Source organism: Saccostrea echinata, unplaced genomic scaffold, assembly GCF_033153115.1.
Source record: "Saccostrea echinata isolate AGI-Se365-2 ecotype Australia unplaced genomic scaffold, CSIRO_AGI_Sech_v1 ptg000047l, whole genome shotgun sequence".
Taxonomy (NCBI): Eukaryota; Metazoa; Mollusca; class Bivalvia; order Ostreida; family Ostreidae; genus Saccostrea; species Saccostrea echinata.
Window position 1 is genome coordinate 16,460,976 of NW_026889796.1, and position 11,483 is coordinate 16,472,458.

The following is an 11,483-nucleotide window of genomic DNA, read 5'->3' on the forward strand; positions in this document are numbered from 1 at the left end:
TGGCTGAAAATGCAGCATCAGAAACCTGACTGGTACAATGAAACCAACTAGATTCATCATCCATGCATCTGTGATCAAAATAGGGCATACAGTTACTTTTAAAGAAAACTTCTCCAAAAACTTCAACCCGGGATGCCAACACTTTCCATAAGGGTAAAGCAAAAGCCCCCTCTCTTCCCCCTCCCCCTGACTTTGTGCAGGTGAGCTAAAAAGTAGTGAGACCAACTAATTTCGGCATATCTATGGTACTGAGCATTGAGAAGTCAATGTTTCAAGATACTGAAGTTCAACTGTATATATAGGTTCAGATGTTACTTTGTAACAATGAATATGAGAAATCAAATTGTTTATTGCTACAAACCAGAGGAAAATATGAAACCAGAGTTAATTTGACCTTTTTTTTATCTTGTGAATTTAAAATATGATTTTCTGTAAATAAATTATTCCATGCTCAATTTATTGGTCAATTCTCTTTGAAATATTCTTACTTCAAATTTATTCTCAAAATCCTTTCTGTGGATGGATTTGGGAGAAATGATTAAGCAATCAGCAATTTTGGTGACACAAGTGATTTAATCTCCCTACCCTACTTGGCTCTTTCTTCTGGTGCTGTCTATAAATCTGGTGCTCATACTGGTGGAATTTATCCTGGCTCAAATGAAAAGTTCTTCTTAGGAGCTCAAACAGTGTGTCTGCAGGAACGACTGACATATCCTCCTCTAGACCACTGTCATCTGGGGTTGGAGGTCGTGCAATAGTCAGCTGACCTGTATACTGAAACCTACTAAGTACATAATATAACCTTAACCTCAAAATATACCCAAGATTCACACTAAATATTGCCATTCATTCAATTTTATATAATTGACGCATATTTTTAAATTTGTGATTCAGAAAACTAAAATTTTTTTTAAATGATACAAATACATTTAAGACTGTTTATTGTGACAAATATGCAATCAGTGTCACTGTGATCCACTTTACTAGTCCCCATGTCTTTACATTGTGTAATCTAATTGTGTCTATTCCGACACAAAATTTGAGTCCAAGTGCATGTTGGATTAGACAGGGTGACTGTAATTTATAATTTTAACATAATAAACCCTGTTAACATACATCCATGCACATTATTAGTGTATGTTTGAGTAAAATTCAAAATTTCAATATTTTGAAGGATCAAACTGTAAAAATTTTAAACTGCAGAAATTATCCTTTATACATTTTGCAAAAATGAATTGGTATGTACCGTTGTACAAAGAAAATCATCAATAACTGTAAAATCCCTTTATTTATGCCAGACATGCCGTCTTCATTTTCATAAAGTCTTGGCAAATAAAATTCTTTTAACAAAATCCGGAGCACAAGATTGAGCGCCTTCAGAGACTATAAGCATATTGTAAAATCATGCAGAATTTTAGTGAATACATTAACTAAAGCCTGTCAACCCCCAAATAATTAGAATTTTCCATATTTTCTTGGTTAAGATACTCAGCTAACTAAGGCAGAACAAAGTTATGCTTTGAGTAAATGTTAACCATAGTAAAGTTTCATCCTTACTTTTTGCTGCTTTGGGAGGCTACAGGGGGAGGGGATAAAGGTGAGGGGGGTTCCGGGGCACACAAAACAGGATAGGATGCACATAGGTATGCCCTCATAAATACTCTCTCTTCCTGCAAAATAAAATGCATAGCTCCAACAATTAGCAGTCGATTTAAAGGTCATCGAAAATTTACTTCTAAATAACTTATGCACATGAATAAAATTTACATCTTCACCCTCTTTACAAATATCATGGTGGGAATGTCATGCATTCATTCCTAATATCATTACTGTAAATAATATCTCTTCCAGAGCTTCAAATACAATGTGCCATATACCATATTAAAAAAACAACAAAGACATAAAGAATTTATTATTTGTCATAATCAACTTGGGTTCTTACTATAACTTAAAGTCTTCAAGTAGCATAAAATGATAAAATCTTTATCAAATATGGATATACAGGTAATCAATGTTGGCTGTCCTGGGATATTTTATATAAACCAGGTTTTTGTCTGTATCTACTTTCTTTGAACACTTATAACATTTGCTATGTAACAACTTGCCTGTGCATTGAGTTCCTTAATGGTCTCAGTTACATCTACTGGAGACCGAATCATAGCACCTAAAGGAAACACAAAACATTGAATCAATAGCACCTTAAGTAGACAGAAAACATTGAATTATAGCAGCTAAAGCAAACAGAATACATTGTATCATGACACCTAAAGTAGACAGAATACATTTAATCATAACACCTAAAGTAGACAGAATACATTGAATCATTAGCACCTTAAGTAGACAGAAAACATTGAATCATGACACCTAAAGTAGACAGAATACATTGAATCATAACACCTAAAGTAGACAGAATACATTGAATCATTAGCACCTTAAGTAGACAGAAAACATTGAATCATGACACCTAAAGTAGACAGAATACATTGAATCATAACACCTAAAGTAGACAGAATACATTGAATCATTAGCACCTTAAGTAGACAGAAAACATTGAATCATGACACCTAAAGTAGACAGAATACATTGAATCATTAGCACCTTAAGTAGACAGAAAACATTGAATCATGACACCTAAAGTAGACAGAATACATTGAATCATTAGCACCTTAAGTAGACAGAAAACATTGAATCATAAGACCTAAAGTAAACAGAATACATTGAATCATAACACCTAAAATAGACAGAATACATTGAATCATAACACCTAAAATAGACAGAAAACATTGAATCATAGCACCTAAAGTAGACAGAATACATTGAATCATGACACCTAAAGTAGACAGAATACATTGCATCATGACACCTAAAGTAGACAGAAAACATTGAATCATAGCACCTAAAGTAGACAGAATACATTGAATCATGACACCTAAAGTAGACAGAAAACATTGAATCATAGCACCTAAAGTAGACAGAAAACATTGAATCATGACACCTAAAGTAGACAGAATACATTGAATCATGACACCTAAAGTAAACAGAATACATTGAATCATGACACCTAAAGTAGACAGAATACATTGAATCATGACACCTAAAGTAGACAGAATACATTGAATCATGACACCTAAAGTAGACAGAATACATTGAATCATAACACCTAAAGTAAACAGAATACATTGAATCACGACACCTAAAGTAGACAGAAAACATTGAATCATGACACCTAAAGTTGACAGAATACATTGAATCATAGCACCCAAAGTAGACAAAACACACTGAATTATAGCACCTAAAGTAGACAGAAAACATTGAATCATTAGCTCCTTAAGTAGACCAAAAATATTAAATCATAAGACCTAAAGTAGACAGAAAACATTGAATCATAGCACCTAAAGTAAACAGAAAACATTGAATCAATAGCAACTTAAGTAGACAGAAAACATTGAATCATAGCACCTAAAGTAAACAGAAAACATTGAATCATAGCACCTACAGTAAACAGAAAACATTGAATCACAGCACCTAAAGCAGACAGAAAACATTGAATCATGACACCTAAAGTAAACAGAATACATTGAATCATAACACCTAAAGTAAATGGAAAACATTGAATCATAGCACCTAAAGTAAATGGAAAACACTGAATCATAGCACCTAATTTGAATCATAGCACCTACAGTAAACAGGAAACATTGAACATTAAAAGTATTTCTTTTTTTATTGTCCAAAAAAAAAAAGTTTTTGTAGAATGTATATTTCCTATGTAATGCAAATTGCTCAAAACAAGCCTTAGTGAATATGATAAAGGTTGTTCTTTGGATTTCTTGCAGAACAGATTCATTATGGTAATTTTAACTTCCAGAATGGTGTATCTGTTTTAAAATTGGGAATACTATACTGCAAATTATTTAGCAGGGTACTAATTTAGCTTATCTAAGTGACCAAATTGTGATAATTGTGCCCATGATATAAATTCTCTGCAGCTTGTGGTGAATTAATTTGGATTTCCAGAATTCTAAATTCTTCATTTGTTCATTGTATGCAGATTATTCTTATACTTAAATTGAAGCAATTTTACTCCAGTGAAAATTATTTATTTCTATTTAACAGTATTTTGCAATCTTAGCTTTTGCTATTCAGACTGAACCTTAGAATAAATACTACAAAAAATTGAATAAAAAGTACCCCCCCCCCCCCAACACACAGCAACCTTAAGATTAAAACACTGACCTTCCTCAATCCCAGAATCCCTCCCATCATTCCTCACCTGCAAAATTCCAATATTTTACCTGATAATAATGACAATTTTACTTCTTGCATATAATCACTACCAATATAACCTGCATTGCTGATTGAAGAATGTGTATAATATTGATCAGCATAGATTTAAAATTAAAGTATGACTTAATTTCTTTCCTTCAATAGATATATAAAATGTACACTGAAATGTGACTTCAAATGTAACAAAGACTACTTACAAGTCTGACATTACTGAAGGAGGTTTTACACCCTGACAACGCTAGGCAACATTTTCTTGGCCTGTTTATAGTTAACAAGACTCTCATTAGACAGATACATTGTATGCAACAACTAAAAAAATGTACAGTGCACTTCAATAAAGATATTACAGAACCACTAGTGACAAAAAACTATTTTTTTTATTAAAATACAAAGCACTAAGTTCAATTTAAACACCTAAAACTTACTCCAGACTTCCAAAGTACTGATGGATTTGTTGTACCAAGTGGCTTTTCCTGAAAAATTTAATAGTTTATTATGTAATCTATTTATAGTCACTATATAGTCTATACAAATGCAAACAGTTCATATATCTCAATATTCACTGGATTTTAGGCCATATTCACTGGAAGGTCAGTGATAGCAGCAGAACCTTAAATTTCATTATAAACAGTGCCTGGGGTGGTTAGGGCCAACTATGCAGGAAAGTTTTGGGAGCCTATTTGAGTATTTTTTTAAATATACTTATTGAAAATGATGATTTACACACCAACTTTGGTATTTTTCTTGTGAAGTCAACAACTGTGTGCCAAGTTATACTGAAATCAGACCAAAACTGTAAAAGGAGTAGCATTTTGAAAGTATTTCACAGAAATTTCTATTTTTAGTAACCATGGCAACAACATTCATGGAAATCAAAAACTGATAAACAGAATTATGTATCTTAGTATAGTCTACTTCTGTGCCAAGTTATTTTGAAATCAGACCAAAACCGTAAGAGGAGTAGCGATTTGAAAGCATTTCACAGAAATTTCTATCATTAGACCATGGCAACAGCATTCATCAAAATCAAAAACTGATACATAGAATTACATATCTTAGTGTAGTCTACTTATGTGCCAAGTTATATTGAAATCAGACCAAAACTGTAGGAGGAGTAGCATTTTGAAAAATTGTTTACAGACAGACGGACGACTGACACCTTACTATCGCATAAGCTCTTCTGGTCTCTGACAAGTAGAGCTAAAAAATGTAGTCCTTTAATTTGATCAGTCAATCCATTGATATATTGATTTCCCAGAGAAGCATACCGACTTTGCACTTTGTGCTCAGTACTCCTCTTTCTGTTCTCCAACTTTGTAGCAGATATGACATCTGTATATGTAACCTGGACTGGGTTGCTCAAAACCTTGGTTAGCGCTAACCACTGGTTAAATCTCTTATCCAGCGGTTAACCTTTAACCATTGGCTAAATTCTGTTGCTCAAAATTTATCCACTGGTTAACTTTGCTATCCAATGGTTAAATATTGGCCAAAGTTAGCCATTCCACAGAGGTGGGTTAAGTCTCTTAACCAGTGGATAATCATGGTTACCTTGTTTTTTGTAAATTTTGGAGGATAACAAAAGAAACAAAGTCTTGTATACATTGTAATCATGAATTTAATGTTGAGGAGTACTAACAAAGACACATTCATTTTTAAATCAAGCAGAAATGGCTTTGCAGCGATATGGAAGAGGGGATAACAACACTGTCATAGATATGATAGGATTTCATGTCTTCAGCATCAGCAAGAATGTTTTGAATGGGTTCTTTCAAGCCAAAATTGTTGGCGTTGCAAAAGATTTCATCAAGTGGCCCTTCCCTACACCTGCTGATAAAAAAAAAATGATGATATTCAATATATGTATGAATAAAATTGTTTGTCATTTGTATATAGGCTTAATATATAGCAGATACAAATAAATTGATATACATGTATTAGTTTGGTAACCAAACATAAATTATTAAAATACATTAAAATGAATTGGGAATCGACCCCCCCCCCCCCCCCCCTTCTCTTCAATTCTCTTGCTTTTAACTTAATTAATCACTTTTTACAATATTAATTATTCGCCTGACAATGATTTTTTATTGGCCCCATTTTGTTAAGCGATGCTTCTTGCCAGATGCATTAAATAAAGAGTATATCCCCATTTCCTTTTATTTTACATTCATTTTGACTAGGTCCCACTGTGATTATAAATAAATAAAAATAATCATAGAAAATGATTTGCACATTTGATATTTATAGATATCTATACATAGTCCTTTATTTTCTCTAAATATTGATACTTACTAAAAGGTGTGATATTTATGTAATAAACTTTGGATAGTGAATTAATGCATTTTAGTTACACAGTGTATGGGTACGGAGCGAAATGCCTTAGTGATGAACTCACTTTATCTATCTATTCAACCAAGACTTTTCTGTTATTTACAGAAGTGCAAATAGTAGTGACTACCAACTATCGGTGTTACAAAGACAGATATAAATGTGAAGAAAGTTTTTTTCTTTGTAAGTGTTTGACTTAAAACGTTGAAATGAGTTCCTTCTGGCAAGGCATTCAAAGCGAGAATGTAACCAGTGCGAATTTCCTCGGAAACATAGCAGACGACGTTTACATGGTGATAACAGGTAAAGGTGTTCAATAAGTTATTATTTGAGTATGAAACGATGCAAATTGATGTACTTACCTTGTCAGTATAGCCAAGTATTGAATATGAATAATTCCGAAGAGATATATGGCGAGTCACTTTGCATTATCTTTTGACACTAGATTTAATGAGGGCTATGATGCCCATCATCAGTCTTTACACAGCACAACTATCCACCATGGGCGTGGTGCTAGTTTTCCTATTAATACCGCCCTATGTTCTTATTGATCCTCCACTTGAATATACAGCATTTTTAGCCAAACCTGTGCTTTCGTGACTTTTCGTGACTTAAACCGTTCAAGTTGTTTATTGTTGCTAACTGGTACATCTATGGGTGTTTCTCCGCTTCTTCAATACAGTTGTAACATTATAACTTCTCACTTTTTACCCGTATTGTATATTACCATGGTAGCCATTTTTTTCTTTTTTGGTTGACAAGTGGACAAATGTAATGCATTGTGGGATACTAACCACTGGTTAAATCATTTAACCAGTGGTTAGCTAACCAGAGGCTAATTTTATTTTGAGCAACAAATATTTGACCAGTGGTTAGTTGACCAGTGGATATAGAATTTAACCACCGGCTAACTTAACCAGTAGTCAAAATTAACCAATGTTTTGAGCAACCCAGTCCTGAAGTCTCTGATGAGACTGAAGCTTTACTGGTGTGTACTTGATGTATCTTAGCATCTAGTGTACTTGTGTACCAAGTCTTATTAATTTATTTTTGTTACTTATTAAATTTTTCATGATGTCACAATGATACTAATGCTATTTGGTGCATCATAAATGTGAACTTAGGCCTTCCTTAACATAGCTGAGGAGTGAAATATTTGCAAAGTAAGTAAAAACACAAAATTTAGCTTCTTTATATTGTAGTCCCACCATTACCTGACAAGGGTAGTTGCAGGGTCATTAGTCTGAGCTCCATCAATGGTGTTCAAATCACTTTTCATCCAAAGAATCTCCTCTCCCTCCTGCACATGTCGCAGAATCACTTTGGGTTTAAGGACAAACATTTTCCCACCACATTTCCCTGGCTAGATTTAGTCTGCATCGACTACAATTAAGTCAGTTATCAGTTAGCATTAAATAAGATATCAGATGGTCTAGCTGATAAACATTTAAACTCATCACTATCATTTGTTTCATATGCATGTGAATTCAGTAATATGTACTTTGAACAAGAGTGCTCCTAACTAGGTTACACAGGGGCATAATTAAACATGGTACATTTCAAATCACTGCATGAATCCAAAATTGTAAGATATCATTAAGTTTGCAGTGCTGTATATGTGATAATAATTCTAGCCTTTTTTTAAGCCACATAGAGAGGTGTAAAATGTAGGTCATGTGCAGCATCCATTGCATACATCAGACAAAAATATTCAACAAGAGGTCCATGGGCCACTATGCTCACCTAAGTAACAATGGCCCTTCTGTTCCTCATCAGCAATTTTTTCCCCCTAGAATATATTCCTATGTAAAATTAAGATAATATCTTGTGGCCCCACCCTTCCCCCAGATGTCATGATTTGAAAAAACTTGAATCTAAGAATGAAATGTATGGAGATACTTCAATATATGGCTAAGCTGTTCCCTAAAAGAAGATTTTTTCCTATATATTCCTATTTAAAATTTGATCGCTCATCATGGCCCGACCCTACCTCCAGTGGTCATGATTTGAACAAACTTGAATCTTGTTACTTGAGGATGCTTCCATACAAATATGACTAATCATGACTTTGCTGTTCTTGAGAAGAAAAAATTTAAAGATTTTTCCTAATGTATTCCTATATATGAATACATGAATACACTACCTGAGGATGCTTCCATACAAATATGATTAATCATGACTTTGCCATTTGTGATTAGAATTTTCAAGACTTTCCTATGTAAAACTTCGATGCCCACAGTGGCCCCACCCTACCCCTGGGGGTCATGATTTTTGGCAAGTTTGGTTGAAATTGGCCCAATGGTTCTTGAGAAGAGGTCGAAAATGTAAAAAGTTTACAGACAGACAGATGGACAGACAGACAGATGGACGCTGGACAAAATGTGATCAGAAAAGCTCACTTGAGCCTTCGGCCAGTATAGTCATTTTTAATATGAGGGTCGTCCGTTAAAATTGTGGACAAGTTGTCTAGAATGAAAAATAATCATCATCGCATTCTAAAATTTGTACTACTCTTTAGTACATTTTTCATCAATATACATAGCAAATTTCAAATAGATATGTGCATAAATAAACAAATTATGAGATTTTATGTTACGTGTGGTATTACCTTATGGCGCACGGATGATAACGTCAAAGTGTCTAAAAGTTGGATAAGCCCCACTTAAATTTGGGAATTTCATTGATGCACATACTTAAGTTTCCCTTAATTCCTCCATAAACAGTTGAGGAACCAATCTCGCACACACATGGGACCTTCTTAAGATTTATTAGTAAGTTATGGACAATACTCTCACTATCATTTAACTAAATAGGCTTTTTAATATGGACGGTTTACAGTGACAGCGTCTTTCACCAGTAGCTGTTTGCCCATATGTTTTATTCTACCCATGCAGGGGCTCGAATAAAAAAGATTTTGCTTAGAAAACTCCCATTTTACTTGGATACTAAAGATCTATTGATATTCATATATTTTTTTTCTTTTGTATTCATTTAAAGACTCTTAGGGCATCATTACTACATATAAATCAAACTCAAATGCTCTCCGGTGAGCCATAACGTCATCAAACGTTGCCATTTTTTCACGGGTTGTGTTTACCACTTTCCCATTTCAAATGCTCGGGAAACTGCCAAAAATTAAGCAAATGCCTTGAAATTTTCCAAAAGACGACATAATAGATAGAAGATTAAAAACTGAATGATTTTTACCCCAATCTTATCTATTTAATACTTTATTTCAAAATAATACTCGTGTATTCTCTAATGAACCCGTTGTTTTATCGTGTGCTGTAGGACCAAACCCTGTGCACATTCAAGCATAATAAAATCTTTATTTTTGTCTAATATATTTTATCAAAACAATTAAGATGCACTTAAATATGATAAATGAACATTTGCTGAAAATTTCAGCTTACTGCACCCATTATTTTTCGATAAAAACGCTCTGTCCACAATTTTACCAGACAACCTTTGTACATGTACTGTGTGCACATTTGCATTTGGTCATTAAAACATAGTACATGTACATGCATCTAAAAGAAACTTTTAATATGGGGAAAAGAGAATACGAGTATTGGAACTATTGCACACTGATCCATTAGAATTATTTCTGAAGTAAACTCGTACCCACAATCCTCCATAAATTGTACATGGGTGCCCATACAACATTCTCATTGTAACCAAACAAAAGTTCACAATTACAGGACAGAGCACTCGTTCACTCATCCTGGACAAGTGAAAATTGACAGAGGACAAATGGATGTTATAACCTGCTTGTCCCTGGTGACAAGTAAAATTTTTGGCATCTGTTTAAATTGGGGGATAATGTCAAGAAAATTTAACAAAGTGCTTCCAGATTTGACATGAGGCTTAATTAGACTCTGAATGAATAAATATCATATGTACATCATATACTGTGATACACAGTTTGTGTCTTTGTGAAAATTAAGAAATCTAAAACAAGATTTTTTTTAATTACTTGATGAAAAGCAAGCTTTGTAAGGATGAGTCGAATCATCACAGGGATAGACATTAACTTTCAGATTCACTTGCCCTTCAGGCAAGTGATCTCAAACTTTGACTTGTCCGAATGCAAAACTTGGTTGCCCAAAATTAGGAAAGAACTTAAGAAGAAAATTATTAATTACTGTACACCACGTACACGTTATAGTAAGAAAAAATGTGACCAAATACACTACTGTCAATTTGGCGATGCTGCACTGGTACAAAAATGTATACCGCTGTACTTGTAAATTTAACCTGATAACACACACTGCCATGCAGTAATAACCCTCTGTTTCCTTTTAATAAAATTCATATTTTTAAAAATTATTAGACGTAGAGCATATTTACTTCGAAATAAAATAACGAACCCGATTTTTAAAGGAACGGTATATAATCCAGAAACACTACCAACGAATTTCGAATGCGAAAACATTGTCAGTCAGGTGCGTGGCGGAAATCAAGTGTTCATTTTATTGTTTTATTTATAAATTAATGTAAACTAAATAAATATGTACATTTGTATGAGAAAAAATTCACTTGCCCGATCGGACAAGTACGTCGACAATTTAACTTGCCCGAACTGAGAATTAACTTGTTCTGGGCAATCGGACAACCGTTAATGTCGATCCCTGCATCATGGGGACACATTGGTATGATTCATACTGAATTTTTTTTCCTCACCCTACAGATCTCTCACCTTGTTTTAATGGATATTGCAGATAGGTCATAGAAATACCCCCAATCTGTAGGGGGCTACAAATGTGGCAATAACTTTTAACATTTGGGGGTGTTATCATGCAAACAATTAATGCTCATTGAAGCTTAAAAAACTGCTGTTCTATCAATACCTAATATCATATTTCATC

General features: G+C 33.7%; 1 protein-coding gene across 1 annotated transcript in view; it reads right to left on the minus strand.

Annotated features, from left to right (window-relative positions):
- Positions 1-8,016, minus strand: part of LOC133203037 (uncharacterized) — a 43,009-nt gene extending 34,993 nt beyond the window's left edge. Inside the window, exons 1-7 of the mRNA XM_061338893.1 lie at positions 7,830-8,016; positions 4,710-4,757; positions 4,482-4,542; positions 4,234-4,270; positions 2,102-2,164; positions 1,558-1,666; positions 586-781 (exon numbers count right to left, since the gene is read on the minus strand). Of these exons, the coding sequence (XP_061194877.1) occupies positions 586-781; positions 1,558-1,666; positions 2,102-2,164; positions 4,234-4,270; positions 4,482-4,542; positions 4,710-4,757; positions 7,830-7,957 (642 nt within the window). The 5' untranslated portion in view covers positions 7,958-8,016. The remainder of the gene's footprint in view (positions 1-585; positions 782-1,557; positions 1,667-2,101; positions 2,165-4,233; positions 4,271-4,481; positions 4,543-4,709; positions 4,758-7,829) is intronic.
- Positions 8,017-11,483: the final 3,467 nt, after the last annotated feature.